The 20777-nt window shown below is 48.2% G+C and overlaps 1 protein-coding gene and 1 long non-coding RNA gene across 2 annotated transcripts; both read right to left on the bottom strand.

Moving 5' to 3' along the window:
- Positions 1 to 3104: 3104 nt before the first annotated feature.
- Positions 3105 to 5309, bottom strand: LOC120640851 (3-ketoacyl-CoA synthase 5-like). Its single transcript, XM_039916773.1, has one exon. The coding sequence runs from the start codon at positions 5161 to 5163 to the stop codon at positions 3709 to 3711; it is 1455 nt and encodes a 484-aa protein (XP_039772707.1). The 5' UTR covers positions 5164 to 5309; the 3' UTR covers positions 3105 to 3708.
- A 10497-nt stretch (positions 5310 to 15806) lies between these two features.
- LOC120640843 lies at positions 15807 to 16668 on the bottom strand. The gene is made up of 2 exons (XR_005662018.1): positions 16281 to 16668; positions 15807 to 16111 (listed from the first exon to the last, which is right to left on the bottom strand). It is a non-coding gene; the product is annotated as an uncharacterized LOC120640843 (long non-coding RNA).
- Positions 16669 to 20777: the final 4109 nt, after the last annotated feature.

The following is a 20777-nucleotide window of genomic DNA, read 5'->3' as shown; positions in this document are numbered from 1 at the left end:
GGGGAGCCTGCCGCCCCTCCACCCTGCCGCCCAGTGGAGGGGCGGCAGGGGGCCTGCCGCCCCTGCCGGGCGGCAGGCTCCCGCCGAGGGCTTCTGCGCAAATAATTTTTTTTAATTTACATATAAGTCCCTGCCGGGCGGTAGGGGTACAAAACTGTAAATTGTGATATTGAAAATATATTTCTATAAAAAATGTTTTCCAAAAATATAAAAATAAAAAAACGCGAGGTCTCAGCATGAGACATCCTTGTTTCGATGTCTGGTAGATACTATAGATCAATGCTAGATAAGCATTAGTGCCGCCGCTACTCCAGCAAAGAGTGACTTACTTGGTTCCATTATTGCTCAAATGTTAGATGAAACAAGATTTCGCTTTTATTTTATTTACCCCACCCCACTGATATGGTACCTACTACAGTAGTACATGTGTGTACTGTATCAGCCGGTGCGTGTGCCAGGTTAGGTCATGAAGATGGACAGATTCGCCGCTTGTCTTTTTTCACGACTTATTTACACGCAGTGAAAAAAAAAATCTCCGACTAAGCCTCTTAGCGATATATCTCCCGGACAGCTAAGAGAAGCCGGCTATAGCGGCACTGTAATAGACAATCGGCAATCAATAAATTATGCAATGATTTATAAGAAAAAGCTCACACAGAACATGTCCAGTTATCAAACAACTATGACCTAGCAATCTAGTATGTATAAAGATGTAATCTGTGCAGTAAACATGCAAAATACATACCTTTTAGTTCTAGAAAAGCAGAGTACAAGATAATCTGACATATAATATCCAAGAGTGCAAAAATGTATATCCAGTGCTGAGAGCCTGAGATGCAAATAAACCACTAGAGGTCAATGAATGAAAATCTCACAGATGTGAAAATGTCATCAACAAGTAAGAAATCATCCTACCATTTCATTCAGAGCCAAGGACAGAAAAAGATCATGACCGTTCTTAACACTTTGCATCACAAGAGTAGATCACTAGATGTATATCACAATGTCACAAGAATAGTACTTAACACGTGACAACAACCATTAGACATAGTTCATCACATAACACTTAACAACCATTAGACATCAGTTCGTCACATGACTGCATTAGTAATTTAGTACGGGAACAGGAACAGGACAGGACACTTGACATAAACAGATAAACACTACTGGAACACTCGACATAACAGCAACACATAACAAGTTAACAACACCAAGAGTTCAGGAGTTTTCTGTAGCTTCTACTCATCACTCATCAGAGTCACAAGGAGAATTATCAGAATCTGAAGAATGCATCTGCATTTGGCAATACGAGCTCGGCGTGAAGTCAGAGAAGCAGTAGGGTACCCGCCAAAAAAATAGAAGCAGTAGGGTCATGTCCACGGCCATATGCTCAAGATATCCATGTGTTCAGATCAGATCTGTCAGCAGGTCAGCACGCCACAAGAAGATCAGTACTGCTGATCCCCAATGCGCTCGTTCCTTCCCTAGGATCCAGATCTCTACTATGCATTGCCTGTCCTGGACTCGTGGCGTGGTGCTGAAAGTGACGCAGGCGCCAGCGGCTCTCCCGCGATCGTGCCGCTGCCGTTTCAAGGCGAGAGGGAAAGCGTACTACTCCCCTTCCTTCCTTCCCCGAAGCACGAAAAGGGATGGATCGGAGGCAGTCACGACTCACGCGCCGCAGCAAGCAGGCCCTGACCTGACTGGCCAATTGAATGGCCTCCGGTTAGCCGTTTGGCAGTATGGTACAGCACTACAGCCTCCCCAGCGGCCGCCATGACCATCGCGGTGGATCGCCCGCGGGCGGATTCCATGGGAGATGGGCCTGGCGAGCTGCTGGTTCGGTTGCGGCAACCGGCCGGACGCGTACAGGCAGCGCCCGGGAATGGAACCACGCACCCGCGCGCGACGGCGACGCGGCACCCGATCCTGATCCTCTCCGACCCCCACGGCCGCACGGCGCGCGCGCTGGGCGTCCAGTCTCCTGCCAAGCCGTCCTCCGAGCAGCCGAGCACGGGCGGCCCCGCCGGGCGCAGGGCATTCACTGATCGAGGACGCACGCGCCCGGAGCGGCGGCGACACGTTCGCGAAAAGTTGGTGAAAAGTCACCGTAGCACGTTTCATTGTTACTTGACAAATAATATCTAATCATGAATTAATTAGGTTTAAAAGATTCATCTCGTGCTAATCAATTAGACTGTGTAATTAGTTATTTTTTCAACTACATTTAATATTTCATGCATGTGTCGAAAAATTCGATGTGACGGGTACTGTGGAAAAATTTTGGGAACTAAACGGGGCCGTACTATGCGCGAGTACGACGGTTTCAAATCCATGCGCTAAAAGCTGCGGCACGCACGCAGCGCCGTGCACAGCCAGGACAATTAATCCGCGGCAGCGGCCAGAAATGGCTCTGCTCGCCTGCCGGGGCTCCTGCCCAGTCCGACAGTCAGGGAACATGTACAGCAAAAGTGAACAATTTTGGCTGTGTTTAGTTAAAAAAAAGATGCGAAAAGTATTTGCAAAAAGTAATATAGAACTTTTTGTTTATATATAGTAAATATTATTCTACCATAGGCTAACTAGGTTCAAAAGATTCGTCTCGCAACGTACATCAAAACTATGCAATTAGTTTTTTTATTTATCTACATTTAGTACTCCATGCATGGGTCATTTGCTATATTTAATGTTTCGATTTGATTTCGATGTGATGGAAAGTTTGGAGGAGTTGAGGGGAACTAAGGCCTTCAGTTTACATGTAAACGCAAAATTTTTTGCGTGGGAATCTTGCCAATTTGAAGTACTAAATAAAGTCTATTTACAAAATTTTTTGCACAAATGGGTTGTAAATCGCGAGACGAATCTAATGATTCTAATTAATTCATGATTAATCAATAATTAGCGGATGGTTACTGTAGCATCACTGTTGCAATCATGGATTAAGTAGGCTCATTAGATTCGTCTCGCGATTTACAGCCCATCCATGCAAAAAGTTTTGTAAATAGACTTCATTTAGTACTTCAAATTAGCAAGATTCCTTTTTACTTTAATGCGTTTACGGCTTTTTTTTTTGTTTACGGGGTGGGGCCTAAACACAGCCCTCGTTCTCAGCTCATGCCTCATGCAACAGTGAACAATCGATTGATATAGTAGGTATACAGAGTTTTGGTAGGTACACAGATACATCAAGCTCTTCTTCTTGCTTGTCTAGCTCTTGTTTTCACTCCTTATACTGGATGAATGTGTTAAAAGAAAATACGCAAAAAAAAAACATACAGAGAAAAAGAAATGGGAACACGATACGACGCGAACAAGTCACAGCCAACGAGTGTACGTACGTGTATAGTAGCCGCCCTCCTGGAAGAGGCCGACGCGATTACGACCACACCGCCACCTCGACCACAACACACCCGCCCGCCCTGGCGGCGCACATGCACCAAGAGCCTCACCTGACCCGCCGCCTTTATGACGACCACCCTGACAGGCCGACAAGACAAAGCCCTCGACCCCAAACTCCGAGTTCATCACTGTCCCAGCGGTTTGATTTCCACGAACCATATGTGGTAATGGCAACGGAACCGGCGGCCGGAGAGAGAGAGAGGGAATAGAAGAGTAAAGGAACAAGTGGAGGGGGATAGAGGAGGACACTGGACGAGAGGCAGGAATAATGGCAGCACGTACGGGAGGTCGTCGCCGGCGGCGCGGTCGTCAGTGCTTGAGCACGTCGGGGATGTGGACGGGGTACCGGTGGATGCAGTTGGCCCAGGGCCCGTCGGCGTTGGAGGCGGGGCGGATGCACTCCCAGGCTGCGCTGTTGCACTTGAACCCGGAGCCGAAACCGATCATCCAGACGCGGTCGCCGCGGCGCATGCGGCCCTTGGCCTCGATGTAGGCGAGCTCGTACCAGAGCGAGCTGCTGGAGGTGTTGCCGAACCGGTGCAGCGTCATCCGCGACGCCTCCACCTGCTCGTCCGACAGCGTCAGGCTGCGCTGCAGCTCGTCGATCACGGCGCGCCCGCCGGCGTGGATGCAGAAGTGCTCGAACGCCGTCCGGAAGTCCGGGATGTAGGGCCTGATCCGCTTGTTGAGCACCTTGCGCGCCATGAAGGACAGCGCGAACAGCAGCTGCTCCGACGCCGGCAGCACCAGCGGCCCCATCGCCGTGATGTTCGCCCTCAGCGCGTCGCCGGCGATGTTCATCAGGTCCTTGGACAGGTTGATCCCGACGTTGCCCCGCTCGTCCTCCTCCTGGTACACGCACCGATACGCGCTGTCCGCGGCGCCGCGGAGCGTGCGCACCACGCGCGCCAGCCGGAACCGCGCGTTGGCGCCGCTGGTGGACAGCAGCGCCGCCGCGCCGCCCATTCGGAACAGGCAGTTGGGGAGCAGCATCGCGCGCTCCTGCCCCATGTAGTAGTTGGGGGTGATGGTCTCCGTCGACACCACCAGCGCGTGCGCGCCGCGGGGAGCCACCTGCAGCAGGTTCCGGGCGAGCTCCACGGAGATGAGCCCCGCGCTGCACCCCATCCCGGCGAGGTGCACGTTGCGCACGTCCTCGCGGAGCTTGTACCGGCGCATGATCATGTCGGTGAAGGACGGCGTCGGCGCGAAGAGGCTGCAGTTGACGACCAGGATGTCGATGTCCTGCGGCGACATCCCGGTCTTGGCGAGCAGGTCGTCGATGGCGGAGAAGATGACGAGCTCGGCCTCGGCGCGGGAGGACTCGAGGTCCCGCGACGGCGGGATGTAGTGCTGCGCGTACGGCAGGCAGGTCTCCTCCCCGAGCCCCGAGCGCTCCAGCAGCCGCGTCATGAACCGGACGCTGCGCTCGTCGAAGCCGGGCCACACGCGGGAGTGCTCCAGGAACGTCGCGAACGGGACGCGGCAGTTGGGGTTGGTGCGGAAGCACGCGTAGTCCACCAAGTACACCGCGCGCGGCCGGAGCCAGAGGTACAGCACCGCGACCGCCGCCGGCAGGAACGCGGCCAGGAACATGTGCGCGGGCCGGAGCGCGCGCAGCCGCGCCAGGATCTCCGCGGGGCCCAGCTCCGCCGCCTTGAGGACCACCGCGGCGGCGAGCGGCACCGCGACGATGGCGAGGATGTTGTTCACCACCAGCTGGTACAGGGGCTTGAGCCGCTTGAGCTGCGCCGAGGAGCCCATGGTGCCCGAACCCCGAGGCGGCGCTCCCGTGGCGTTGTGCGGTCGCGGTGCTGCTGGGCTAGCTACCTAGCCGCCGGGTGTCCGGGCCAGGCTCAGGGCGTCGTGGAGCTGTAGTGTGATTACTCAAGTCTGTAGCGAGGCGAGAGGAGAGGCAGCGAGGATTTAAAGCGGCCAAGCGAAGCCCGGGCGCGGTCGGGCGGGCCCCGCGCCTCGCCTGTGATGAATCACTCCGGCAGACGGGCACAGGTGAGAGACTGCGACTATGATGGACATATAGTGGCTGGGCAGTGGGCACCACATGTCAGCTATACTACACTGGATAGACGACGGCATTGTACTTGTAGTACATCTGACCTTCTGAAGGGAGCGAGGGACTGGTGATAAGGAAGACGGGCTGGAAAGCCATGGCCATGACGACGAGTGTCTGCAGTGAAGGGGTCAATGGTCGTGCATGCAGGAACTGTGGAGCCATCCGGCGAGCTGGGGCGGGCCGTCCTGCGGATGAAGATAGAGGTGACAAAAGGTTACGACCGAGTGAATGGAATGAAAGTGTCTTCTAACTACCTATAGATTACTGTTGCTGTCGGTAGGTATTACAGTCCCATACTTTCAGTGACGTGTAGCATTCGTTTTACAAATCAAATCGAGCTTAGATTGCAACAGCAAGGCCGAAATAGACCTCTCCAACTGATTCATTTATGTGACCGCGAGGCAACTGTGGTTAGCAATCAACAATCATCGCAACTGATTTATTTATGCGCCCTCCCGAGAACAACGAAATTCACAAGAAATAGACCTCCAACGTACCGATTTCAGCTTGTTCTTGCATAACGAAACCCACAAGGCCGAAATAGATCTCCAACTGATTTGAGTAGTTAGCTTAGCTTAGATATGGTACCTGTCGCAGGATTTTTAGGGTACCCACAGCCGGGTGGCGGAGCGCACCCGCCTATTCCCAGTGAGGGAGAACTCGGGGAAGTACTAGGCGGTAGGCTAATCTAGCACTGAGGCAAGTACGCATGAACACACGATCTAGAGTGGTTCGGGCCGCTGGAACGTAATATCCTACATCCACTGGGAGAAATATTGTTCTTGGTTGTATATGAACATATCTTCTGCCGGCCTTGGCCTTTTTCCAGGCTCAGCCTTCTTCTAGCGGGCGCGCCCCTTTTATAGATCAAGGGGTGCGGATACATTGGCCGTTGAGGCCCCGACAAGCGGGCCCAACGTGACTGTGTAGCATACTGCGTAGAGTACTTAAATGGCTACAATAGTTGTGAACCTTTTCTCTGATATGCTTCCATGCCTTGCTGCCCCTCTGACTCAGGGAGGTCTTGTCCCGTCAGCAAGGTGCCCGTTGGGGTAACGTAGCTTGCGACGCGGCCTGTTGAGGCTATTATGTAGTCGTCATAATGGGTGAAGCCGAGCCGTCGTGTCCATCTGTCATGGCAGACTGACAGGCGCGGTGTGGGCGGCGCCAGCGCTCTCCCATATGTTTTGGTAATATGAGATCAATAGCGTCCCCTGGTCAAAGAATCGCCTCGGCTTCTGCTATATCAATGCGGACGTTCACCTACCGCAATGAATGCAGTGGTAGGTTGACCTTAGCATGGAGACCAAGCAGCCTTACATACGTGTCTGTACTTGCAGACACGTGGCAGCTCCGGACCTCTCCGGGGCGGGGTGTCAATCCCTTCCCTTAGTGAGGGGTCCGGTTACTATACAGGGGTCCGGGACCCCTGGAGGGTCCGGACCTCCACGGGAGGTCCGGAGCTCCCGGTTTGTTCGGGCTGAGCGCCTGCTTCTTCCGGAACACGTGGTGCTCCTAGACCTTTCCCAGCCGGGGGACGGGTCCGGGACCGTTGCCGAGTGAACAGGGCTCCGGACCGCAGGGGTCCGGCTGTTTGGACGTAGTCAAGGATAACCACAAGGCTCTTGCCTAGACACAGCAAGAGGGGTACCCCAGTTCTAGAGTACCGACAGTACCCATATGGAAAAACAAGCTAAGACCGAGATAGACTCTCCGACCAGTGAATTTATTGGCCCTTCCGAGAAGCACGAAATGACATCCAAAGATTACAATGTGTGCACTTATAGCCTGACCATGGTGGCAGATCGCCTGCGATTTTTTGAAAAATTTTTACGAACGATGCACGTTTGATCAGTTGATGCATGGTTTTTGAACAAATTTAACGAACGAAATGCCATCCAAAGATTAAAATGTGTGCAGAGCGATCGAAGCTTTGCTGTGTAAGTTCCTGCTGGTTAATATATCTGTCTATTTTCAGAGAGCAAGTTCTTTTTTGAAGAAGTTCTACAGTCTTAGGACTTGTTTAGTTTCCAAAAAATTACTACTGCTACAGTAACTTCGACCGTTTGATCATTAATTAGAAGTATTAAATGTGGATAACTGACAAAACCCATTTCACAATCCCCGAGTGAAATTGCGAGATGAATCTTTTAAGCCTAATTAGACCATAATTAGATAATATTGTGCTACAGTAAACAACCTTTAATGATGAATTAATTAGGCTTAATAGATTCGTCTCGTGATTTTTCGTTCATCCATATAATTAGTTTTATAATTAGATTGTATTTACTCCTAATTTTCGGTTGAAAATTGTTACAGTGAATTTCGTCTAAAATTTTTCATGATCTAAACACGGTACCAGTTTTTTTAAAAAAAAACTGAAGAGAATGTTTCGCACTACTAAAAAAAACCTTTTCTGAGGCGGGCAGCCCCAACCGCCTCGGGGCTTCCGTCACGGTAAATATGGCATTTAAGGAGGCGGTTGGGAGCCCGCCTCAGTAAATCAAATAGAAAAATAAAAAAAAAACCCACGGACAGGCCTGCCAAGTCCATCTATGGGCCCGCCGAGCCATCCGGGGGAGGCCGCCACCGCCGCCGCGCGCCGCCAGGGGAGGCCGGATCCAGGGGCGCCGCCCTGCGCCTCCACCGAATCCGGCCCCGTCGCCGCCGGATCCGCCACCGTCGCCCCCGGATCTGACCCCGCAGTAGCACCAAGGTCGCGGATCTGAAGGGTAGCGGCGCCGGCGGTGGAGGACGCCAGATCCAGTACCGGCCTGCCGTTGCGCCCCCGTCGAGGCTGCCGCGCCCCCGCCGAGGCCGCCATCCCCCCACGCAGCCCGGCCGGGGCCGCGTCCCGCCGCCACGTCGCCTGTAGCCGCGCTCGCCGCCGGGCGCCTCCGCGTCCCGCCATTGCCGCCGATGCCGGGCGCGCCGCGGTCCGCTTCGGGGCGAGGGAGGGGCCGGCGTGTTCAACGCCCGGGGAGAGGGAGGCGGGCCGGCGTGCTCAGGGAGGGAGGGAGAGGAGGGGAGGGCACCGTGCAGATCTAGAGGAGGGGAGCGTGAGGGAGAGAAATGAGAGTGGGAGAGGTAAAAACCTAAGTCACCGTATATATATTAGTGGGTGATACCGGGCTGAAATGGGCTGTTTGGGCTTCGGAATGGGCCACTACTATCCGAGGTGGGCCTTATAGCGTGTCCGCCTCGGTTAATGTATTAACCGAGGCGTTTACGTTAGAAAAACCACCTCGGTTAATGTCTATTAACCGAGGCGGACATTTTATACGTGACCGCCTTGGTTAATCAATTTTGCGAGGCGGTTTTCTATAACTGCCTCGGTTAAATAAACATGACCGCCTCGGTTAATGCTAGCTATTAACCGAGACGGTTTTTTTTCCTGTCCGTCTCCGAGCCCATTTTTTAGTGTCTCGCAAAATAGAATTTTGTAGTAGTGTCAGTGTCCATTGTGCTCCTCAATGGCAGGAACTGAAGTGTGTAGCTCCTCCGATGCGTCCTCGGAGGTGCTAGGTCTTGTACCTCGAAGGAAATTCTTTTCCCTGGTCCGTACTACCCAAATTCGTAAAACATGGCCATTTTTGTCCACAAGTGACAGAGACCGCCCGAATTAATCTGACAAGGACGTCTACCTGAACGAACCAATTTTCTGGCACCTAGCAGGACATAATGACTCATAAATACACATAAAGATCATATCAGCCGAACCATAGATATACTCATACACCGATCCCTTTGCCACACGATAACAGTCAAGCTCAAAGCGAGATGCGTGCCACCTTTGTGATAGCTCGACCATTCTCTCGATCTAATAGTGGATTCTATTCATAACTAACCTTTAGTCATCATGATTAACTCTTTAATCACTTTGGCATGGCCATGCACTTTCAAATCCAACTATCTCGAGGGGCCCAGAGATATCTCTCCCGTTATCTAGGAGGGGCAAATTCCATCTTGATCCGCTCACATCCCATTCCATGTTTCATGACACACCTGTAAGCTACTTTTGTAACTATCCAGTCACGGAGTAGCGTTTAGCAGCCCCAAGATGCACCACTACACACAGTGAGAAACAATGGCGATCTCAGGTCTAAGGATCCAGTAGGTATAACACTCAAGAACAACTGATGGCACATACAAAATAACAATCCCAACATTGTCTTGGAGTGGGTCAATCCAACACCATGTTCACCAACATGTGTCCACATCATTAATCCGATATCTCCATATCCATGATCCGTGAAACATGATCATCAATTAATGCATGTGCTAGTCTCAACGTCGTTGTTGTCCCACACAACGACATAAACTAGGGATAATTTAGAATCATATCATTGTCAACAAAGAGTTTCACGAACAAGTCACATACTTGATAATCAATGTAAAAATAATCATTCATGAAACAAATAACAATTATTTATCATTACATAAACATACTCGTGACACAAAAATCTCCCACGCACACTAGAATCACTAATGTAAGTATCTAATACCCATAGATCTCATGTGCGCCTCATGCTTTGGTTGTGGGAGAGGATTCGTCAACGTATCAGCAATGTTTGAATCCGTGTGCACCTTGCAAACCTTCACATCACCTCTCTCAACAAAGTTACGGATGAGGTGATACTTCCGCAGTATATGTCTGGACTTCTTAGTTGTTCTAGGCTCATTTGCTAGTGCAACGGCACCACTATTATTACAATAGAGGTCCACTGGACTGGACGCACTAGGAACAACACCCAAGTCAGAAACAAACTTTCTGATCCAAACAGCTTCTTTTGCAGTTTCGGAAGCTGCAATATACTCGGCGTCTGTCGTCGAATCAGCCACCGTATCTTGCTTGGAACTCTTCCAGCTCACTGCCCCACCATTGAGGCAGAAAACAAAATCGGATTGCGATTTGTAGTCATCTTTGTCTGTTTGAAAACTAGCATCGGTGTAACCCTTTACAAGGAGCTCACCTTCGCCTCCAAATATTAGGAACATATCCTTAGTTCTTCTCAAGTACTTAAGGATACTCTTTACAATTGTCCAGTGAGCTTCACCGAAATCTGACTGATACCTGCTCGTAACACTTAGAGCAAAGGAAACATCTGGGCGCGTGCAAAGCATAGCATACATGATCGACCCTATGGCTGAAGCATAAGGAATCGTACTCATTCTCTTTTGCTCATCAGGTGTCGTAGCACACTGACTCTTGCTTAGAGCAATGCCATGTGACATTGGCAAGAAACCTTTCTTGGAATCTTGCATATTGAACCGATTCAATATCTTGTCAATGTATGTATCTTGGCTTAATCCAATTAGCCTTTTTGATCTATCTCTATAGATCCTAATACCCAGAATGTAAGCCGCCTCTCCTAAACTCCTTTTCAATGAGGTTTTAACGGGTCCAAGCATTGGAATATCATTTCCGATCAATAATATGTCATCCACATATAGGACCAGAAACACAAGTGCGCTCCCACTAGCCTTTTTATAAACACAAGGCTCATCTTCATTCTTGATGAAACCAAACCCTTTGATAACTTCATCAAAACGAATATTCCAACTCCGAGATACTTGCTTCAATCCATAGATGGATCTCTGAAGTTTACATATTTTCCCAGCATTTTTAGGATCGACAAAACCTTCAGGCTGTGTCATATACACATCCTCACTTAGATGTCCATTAAGAAAAGCGGTTTTGACATCCATTTGCCATACCTCATAGTCATAATATGTGGCAATTGCTAGGAGAATCCGAACAGACTTTAGCATTGCGACGGGCGAAAAGGTTTCCTCATAGTCAACACCTTGAATTTGTCGAAAACCTTTCGCCACCAATCGTGCCTTATAGATGTGAACATTTCCATCCATGTCTAATTTTTTCTTAAAAATCCACTTACAGTCGACAGGTCTTACACTGTCAATCTGATCGACCAAGTTCCAAACTTGATTATCATGCATAGATTTTAACTCGGATTCCATGGCTTCAAGCCATTTGTCGGAGTCGGGTCCCATCATTTCTTCTTTGTAGGTCAAGGGCTCATCATTTTCCATCAATAATACGTGGCGCTTCTCCGTAATAAGGAGGTTGAGCTTGTCAGTAGCGCGACGTGCCCTTATAGACCTTCGTGGGGCCGGTGCCTCAACTATGGGTTGTGCAACATTTTGCACATCCCGTGGATCTTCAGTGGGTGCTGAAATAGTTTCGGGTGTTTCCTGAATTTCTTCAAGTTGCACCTTGCTCCCACTAAATCCTTTTGAGAGAAACTCCTTTTCTAAGAAAACACCATTGCGAGCGACAAACACTTTGCCTTCCGCCTTATTGTAAAAATAATATCCTTTGGTTTCCCTAGGATATCCCACAAAGAAGTATTTGTCTGACTTTGGAGTGAGCTTATCTGACATCAAACGTTTGACATAAGCCTCACACCCCCAAACTTTGAGAAAAGATAATCCGGGACGCTTCCCAGTCCATATCTCATATTTACTTGGAACCCTATTCAGTGTGAACGCAGCAGTTTCAAGAGCATAACCCCAAAATGACAATGGAAGATCAGCTTGGCTCATCATGGACCTAACCATGTCCAACAATGTTCGGTTCCTCCGTTCGGATACCCCATTCCATTGAGGCGTTCCGGGCGGAGTTAGCTGCGGAATAATTCCACATTGCTTCAAATGATCACCAAATTCAAGGCTCAAATATTCTCCTCCACGATCAGATCGCAGAAATTTAATTGTCTTGCCTAATTGATTTTGTACTTCATTCTGAAATTCTTTGAACTTTTCAAATGATTCAGACTTGTGCTTCATTAAGTAGATATAGCCATATCTACTAAAGTCATCAGTGAAAGTAATGAAGTACTGAAAACCACCTCTGGCTATTAAGCTCATTGGTCCACATACATCGGTATGTACAAGTCCCAACAAGTCACTCGCCCTCTCACTCTGACCAGTGAAAGCCGCTTTGGTCATCTTTCCAAGCAAACAAGACTCACATGTGTCAAATGATTCAAAATCAAATGAGCTTAACAATCCATCTTTATGGAGTTGTTCAATGCGCTTCTCATTTATATGACCTAAGCGACAATGGCAAATAAAAGTGGGATTCAAATCATTTGGTCTAAGCCTCTTAGTATTATTGTTACAAACAGATTTATCCTCAAGATCAAGAACATATAATCCATTCACCAATGGACAATGAGCATAAAAAATACCATTGCAAAAGATAGAACAACGTTTGTTCTCTATTACAATCTTAAAATCACCAACTTCTTCCAAACATGAAGAAGAAATAATGTTCTTGCTCAAAGCAGGAATGCAATAACAATTATTTAATTCCAAAACTAATCCGGAGGGTAGAGACAAGTGGTAAGTGCCGACCGCCAACACCGCAACTTTTGCGCCATTGCCGACACGAACGTCCAACTCGCCTCTTGCAAATCTTCTAGTCTCACTTAGACCCTGCAACGATTTGCAAGTGTGAATCATCAATCCAGTATCAAATACCCATGATTCACTAGAAGATAATGCAATATTAATTTCTATAACATTTATACCTGAAGTGGAAGTCTCACTTCCCTTCTTCTTCTTTTCTTCCAAGTACTTCTTGCAGTTCCTATACCAATGTCCCTTTTCATGACAGTGGAAGCATTCATCCTCTGAAATAGGGCCAGATTTGGCCTTAGGTGCTGTCTTTAGCTTAGAGCCCGAGGACTCACCACTGGAACTCTTTTCCTTGCATTTACCTTTGGGATTAGGAGGCGTCCAATGCTTCCTCTTTTTGTTCCCCTTCTGAATCATCATCACATGATTGGGATTCTTCTTAATGCTCTCCTCTGCTGTCTTTAGCATCCCATGCAACTCACTCAATGTTTTATCCAAGCCATTCATCTGAAAGTTCGTGATAAAAGACTCATAGCTCGCCGGGAGCGACTGGAGAATAACATCAGTAGCTAAGTCTTGGTAAAGTTCAGAACCAAGTCTGTCCAAAGTCTCAATGTAACCAATCATTTTGATCACATGAGGACTGACTGGGCTACCTTCTGCCAGCTTGCACGCAAACAAGGACTTTGAGATATTGAACCTCTCAGTCTTGGCTTGGTTCTGAAACATCCTACACAGCCCCTCGATCATGGTATGAGCATCCGCATGCTCATACTGTTTCTGTAGATCAGGGGACATAGTGGCGAGCATCAGACAGCTGACATCAAGTGAGTCATTGCAGTGCTTCTCATAAGCTCTGCGATCAGCAGCAGTTGCATTGTCAGGGAGATCATCAGAATATGGCTGCTCAAGAACATACTCTTTTTTCTCTTGCCTGAGAACAATTTTCAGGTTGCGGTACCAATCAATAAAGTTTGTTCCATTCAACTTTTCTTTCTCAAGAACAGAACGCAAATTGAAAACGGAATTGTTACTGGCAGACATGATCTACAACATTAAAGGAAAGCAAGATTTCAGCACTAAGTTTATGTAAAGACTTTCATTAACTGATTTAACAAAAGACAACCTACTATATCAAAGTCATCTTCCCTCTAATGACATATAGTGGTTCAAGATCCATAATCACTAAAATTCTAGTGAGCTTTAGCATCACGGCTAGAAAAGTAGTGATACAGGTAAGTAACAAATTACTAATCACATCTCTATGTGACTCTTGTTTGTTGGGTGGCATCCAATGGCCCGGCCCCAACCCTATGCCTTAAATCCCAAAACTGTTTTGATAGCTTTGTTGAGTAAACCAATACTATGCTTGTGAATGTCCGACATCCACCCTATACAAAAGTGATAGCTGAGAGTACTCTACTTTGGTAAACCTACCACACAACGATCAAAATTTATAGATGCAGCTATTGGTAAAAAGCATAAAAAACTCAACCTTTTTTGAGGGAAGCTATTCTATCATGATTAAAGCATCCACCATATGTAAAAGCATGAAAGAATAGTATGACAGGAAAATAAACATCACAGGCATATAATCATATTATATTGTGAATAGTATGGCCTCTTGCATCACAATGGGCTCCATCGCCATGGCTCCAAGGTGACCTCCATTGCCATCCGTCCTGTCTTGTGGTCATCATCGCCATCATGATTGAAGCCTCCATGAAAAGATACTAAGCTACTGCATCTAATAGCTAATGAAATAATTACATGAGGATTCAAACATCACAAGTCGACACGCAGGTCGTTATACAATAATGGTGCAACCTCAACCCGGTTGTGTTAACTTGCGACACGCAGGCCGCACAAATCATCACATACATCATTACATGACATTGAGGCCATACCATTCACATCACACCCTGCAAAAACAAGTTAGGCGTACGACGTGTTCTACCAAAGTAGCGCTTAGGAAGCCGCTACAGCGAGAAAGCAACGGAATTACACAGATCGCATCTATGGAATCCCTATGAAAATCTCATCAGAGTGATCGCATCACCTCAAATCCGAGCCATTCATAATGCCTCAATTTTCACTAGGTCAATCACATTGACCGTGCAAACTTTGCACTTGAAAAGACTGCATCTACACATGACCTCGATCTGTTGGTCCAATCTGTTGACTTATGCATACAGTTAGTCCCAATGGTGATTCCAGCCGGTAGAGACATGTCGTATGCATAACAGAGAAAGAACACAAACTAATCTTTTGTCACATGCCGCGGAATCAACTCGCTCCAGTTTTAACCCCTTATGACCAATTGATCTAATCAAACCGTGCAAAAATAATAGATCCAATCTACTACAACAACATATCACATATATGCAAATGATCCAGACCAAAAACTACGCAAGATGGCTCTGGTACCACTGTAGGTAAACGGGTAGGCTACGCTAGCATCACTACCGCATATACCCAAGATACTTGCGAGTAGAAGATCATAGATCGTTACCACTAGACGCGCAGCGCAGCGGAAGAAGTCGCGCGTCGATGTAGAGGAAGTAGTCGATCACGTCCCACGAACCGAGCTCCTCGTACTTGATCCCAGCAGCCGATCAGCGCAGCAGTCGCAGCAGCGCCTCCACGGAGTCCACACGTACGGGGATGAAACGCCGGGCGTCGGTGTGCTAGCACCGCACGCACGGCATGGGCGGCGGCCGAGAGAGAGGGAGGGGCGGCGGCTAGGAGGTGGCGCAGCTCTCAGGTTTTGCGCCCCTAGCCCCTCCCTCGTATATATAGGGCGTACTAATGGGCTTCTATCTCATAGGCCTATTAGTAACCCTAATCCCTCTTGGATCAATATCATCTTGGGCCTTTAAACCGTATTGTGATGATGGGCTCTGGGGCCGTTTATTTTGGTCAAAACAAGTCCAGTAATGGGCACGCTGTCTAAACAGTAGATATTGGTTGCAAAATGAGGCGATAAAGGTGGTACCCTGACATCATAAAGTTTGTACATTGTCTCTGTTCCATTCCATTACAATGCAACTAATTAAGCTTCTTGGGACGTCACGGTCTCTGGTAACTGCTCAGGTATGCAAAATGCAAAGGCCGGCAATGATACTCTAAGTAAAGGTAATGGGCTCTTGCAAGAATCATCCAAAAGAAATTCCTGGGAGCAACATTTTACTACTCTGTCCCAGCAATCTTTTTCTTGAGTGACTCGATGTCTTCAGCCAACTCTTTCCTGCTTTCCTGCAACCGAATCAAATGGAATAGATGACAACATGTTAAACTCACAGCGCTTTTAATAAACTGCTGCTATACCTGATCGTCCTACCAAGGCAGGCTCATTTGCACGTCCGAAATTCAGAAATATCGTTTACAACAATGGACGTAGTAATCCTTGACCGCATCTTACTACCTTGAAGAGAAGGTAGCGGTAGACGAACCATCCGGTGTATCCAAGCCCGACGAGCTCCATGATCTTGGGAAGCTCCATGATCTCACCCACCTTGGAGCCGGAGAGGCGTCAGGTTACGCCGCGGGAGGAGGACGGAGGACGGCACGGCGGCGGCGCCGGCGCCGGCGAGGCGCGCCCCGCCGAGAGGCGCCGTGGAGTACGCCGTGGCGGCCATGCCGTCTCGTCACGCGCTGTGGCGCTTCGCAGGCAGCCTCTCTGCTCTGCGTCTCCCTTTGCTTTGCGTTTGCGACGGTATCCTCCCGATGTCAGCGGCACAGTGAAGCTTCCTACTTTTCCTGCGCGCCCGGTGCCCTGCGTCCACTCCCTTGGATGCTCTCCCCGGCCATCGGCTCGTGGCCGGACGCTGGCCTGGGATTGGGTGCACCCCTATCTCGAGAATCTGTGGCTCTCCCCTCCCAGAATTTCATCCCCTAGCCCTCCGGGCACCAAGTCGTTGGCCCGTGAGCCTCAAACCGGTTTGCTGTTTGGCTTGGCTGGAGAACTGGAGATGAGTCCGGTCGATGACTTGATGTGATGCGCGCGCGTGCAGGTTCAGGTGGGTCGGGATCGCGTCGACGGTCCGAGGGGACATGCTACGTGCGGGCGAGCGCCGTGTCCGCTGGGAGCCTGGGCTCATCTCCCGTGCGCTGAGCCCGCTGAAGTGCTGAACCCTCTTTGCTTCGGTTTGTGGGGGTTGGGTACTTTGGCATGAGCAGACGATCGAGCTGACAGCGTGCATCAGTTAGCACACCCTTTTCCGAATGAATTTAGCACTTGATTTTTCACACCTCACTCACAACCAAGCCGGTCCAAAAAGCCCATGCAACACTAGTTGTGCCTGTGCACACCACACCACCACAACGACAACGAATGAAAAGGGTGAGTGTTCCCTGCAATAACTGTAGGAGAACTCACTCGCTGACAGTGACTGCACAGAAACCACTCGGCAAACGAAGCCTGGGCTTACATTAGAAACAACAACACGAACAGCATGCACGCCACTGGATTATAACTAATAAGCAAACGAATTAGGTAGCACAAAGTTTTTGGCGTGGATTTGGATCTGGACTCTGGAAGTCGGATATGGCCGCCGCCGGACGGCCCAGCCCAGCCCAGCCCAGCCCAGCCCCACTACACGGCCCTGACGGCGATCTTCACTACTACAAAAACGTTGATTTGTCCCGGTTGGGAAACCGCTGTTGTCCCGGTTTCCCAACCGGGAACGCCTGTCCGGGACAAAAGGGGGTGCCCTTTTGTCCCGGTTGTGGCAACCGGGACAAAAGAGGACCTTTTGTCCCGGTTGGTAACACCAACCGGGACAAAAGGTGCAGCCAGCGCCCACGTGGCTGGCGCACCCTTTTGTCCCGGTTGGTGTTACCAACCGGGACAAAAGGTCTCTTTTTTTTTCATGTTTTTCTTTTCTCAATTCTTTTTCTATTTCAATTATACTTTTGCATTTCAATAAAACTTATGTATTGGAATTCAGTGTGTATGATCTCCACTAATATATACATATATATATATAGTTACTTATATAATATTTGTCCTAGATAGTTTTCATATATAAATTAATTCACTTATATATATATGTATACACATATCTATACATGTGAATTCCTTTACATATGAAAATGTCTAGGACCAATATTATATAAATATATATATATACACATATATATTATTGGAGTGCTTATATATATAATACATACATACTCCATCATATTTGCATAGGTATATTCGTTCTTAATTACATAGTAGAATTTGCCTTTTGGAAATTTAATACATACATACATACTCATAAATAGAAATTTAATACATAGACACACATATATATTTACATAGTTATATTCGTTCTTAATTACATATATACGCGTATATTGTCATATTTACTGTGATTGTCAATATTAGATATTCCATCATAGTAGAATTCGCCTTTTGGATCGAGGACTTGCTCAACAATAAATCCGGAGAATTGTTCTTGAATCGTCATAACCTTTTCCTCCGGTATGAGTTTATCGCGCATCTCCCCGACCTATGGAAAAAGGGGATAATTAATTTCGACTAATTAAAATACGAGTTCAAATATTAACAAGTTTTTTTACTTACTTCCTCCTCCCAATCTGTCCAGCCCTTTGGAGGACCTACCAGACCATGGATGTTCTCGCATACATAGTATGCGCACAATACAGTGCCTGGTTTCTGCCTCATACACTTTAAGAGAGAAGAAATTATCAGGTATTTACATGAATATATAATAAAACTAATGAATCGTGCAACGAATCATCCAAGCGCGTACCGGAAAATCTGTCTTGATCTTCAATTCCTTGTCAAATTTGCCTGGATGATTTTTAGCGAATTCTTTCCAAACCCTGTGCATGATTAGAACAATTATAGTCAAGTAACAAAGTGATTCAAATTATCGGTCATGGACGGAGTAGTGGTAGAATTACTTTTTCATCATGTTAAGAAGATTTTCGTATTGTTCTGGAGGTCTCCTCAATGAGTCCATAACCACGAGTAGGCTCTTCTCGGGAATTATGACAATTAGGATCCAGTGTTCACTGCAAGATTATACGGAGGCAGTTCTTGGTAGTTAAGGTTTAAACAATTCGATTACAGAATAGAAAGAGTTAGACGGAAGGAATCACTCACGCAAAGTTGTAAGGAAACAATATCATTTGCTTGTTGTGATAAACGCTTATGTACTTGAACAACATTTGGAATATCTCATCGGTATTGTCGCGTAGAAGCCTCCAATTACAAGTAATTGGGTCGATGAAGCCGAGGTGAGAGTATCCCTTTCTTCTGCAAGTATGTATCTCCATTCTACATGATACCGAATAAATCAAGAGATCAGTATGTTGAGATCATGCAAAACAATACGTAAGGAGAGTAAAATACTTACAGAACCCACAAGGCGACCATAGAGATGTCGAGGGCCTCCTGATGGAATAGTTGGTAAATTTCTTCCCAGTTTATCCATAGAATGACCTCCCCCCGTAAGAAATCGTCATCTTTAATCTTTGCGCCCTGCATGAAGATGCAATCGGCCATCGCACGCATGTAGTGCTGGTGCAGCTTATACATTTGCGTTGGAAGCACAGACACTACTTCGGGGGGTACAAGAGTTTTGCCGATCTCAAACGTCCATTTGACGACCACATCGGCCTTTGGAATATCTTCTCCCCCTGCAATCTGAGCGGCCGTCAGGTTTGATTCTTTCAAAAATGTAACAAAGTCTTGTTCTTGCGTCGTCTGTCCCACTACGAGAGGCTCTATTGATTGTTTCTTTTGGGCTCCGAGCTGTGGAACGTCGGACGACGACGACTTTGATTGTCTCTTCTTTTTCTCAGTAGTTTTGATAATTGTGCGTTCGTAGTCTGAAGGGGGGTCTCTCGGAATGAATTTTCTCTTATTTGCTTCGCACATTCCCTTAAAAAATTTCAAATCTATCGTATTTATCACTTTCTCGGGCTCCGGCTTCGGCTTCGGCTTGAAGTGCTCTTTAACTCTTTCTTGAGTTATCCGATCGCATTCTTCAAGGCTCATGTCCCAGGGTTTAATAGGAGCCTCCTTGGTTTTCTTCTTCTTTTCCTTCTTCTTTGGAGGCTCCCTAGCCGGTGCAGCTACCTTCTTTGCCGGCGGCCGTTTCTGCTTCTTTGCCGGCGGCGGAGGGGGTGACCATGGAGGCGACGGTGACGCTTGAGTGTTCATCGGCGCATGAGATGATGGTGATGGAGAATGTGCCGGTGAACCTTGCCGAGACAGTGCTGCCCTTGGGGAGTTTTGCGGAGATGCCGGTCTTGGAGAGGCATGCTGAGATGCCGGTCTTGGTGTTTGATCATCCGACTTTAGGACAATGTAGCGCTTATCCCATAGGATGTAGCCATGAATGGCTTCTGCTAGTGTCCTCTCCCCATCGCCTCCAGGAATATCAAGCTCGAGCGTCTCCCAACCCTGGCACAACTGCTCCACGCCAACTCTTGTGTATCTAGGCGGAATTTGCTGCCCGTGGTACACGTCGCCTGGTTCGGTTGGCATGGCGGTACCGTACGCAACAGTGAACATTAAGTTCTTAACGGCAGTCTGCAGGTCACAAGGTGTCCGGTGGGTGATCTCATCCACTGGAAATCGCTGCGGGGCCGACGCTTCAACTGCGGCCTGGATCCCCGTGGGCTCGGCAGCGGCGACGTCTGTGGAAGCCCAGCTACTTTTCCGCTGAGACAGGTGATCGGCTGCGACACTAGGCTCTGGAGGCAACGTTTGCGCTTGCTGTTGCTGGCTCATTGCTACGGCCACTTGGCGTTGTACCTCTTCCTCCAGTCTTTGATCGTGTGACATGAGCCGTTCCTCTAGCCTTCGCAGGTGCTCCCGCTCATCATTCTTTCTTCTTTGCCGGCTTCTATATGAATCAATGTAATCCCTGAACCCATACTTCCACGGAACCACGCCTTTGCC

The sequence above is a fragment of the Panicum virgatum genome, chromosome 1K, assembly GCF_016808335.1.
Source record: "Panicum virgatum strain AP13 chromosome 1K, P.virgatum_v5, whole genome shotgun sequence".
Classification (NCBI taxonomy): Eukaryota; Viridiplantae; Streptophyta; class Magnoliopsida; order Poales; family Poaceae; genus Panicum; species Panicum virgatum.
This window is presented reverse-complemented; position numbering and strand designations above follow the sequence as displayed.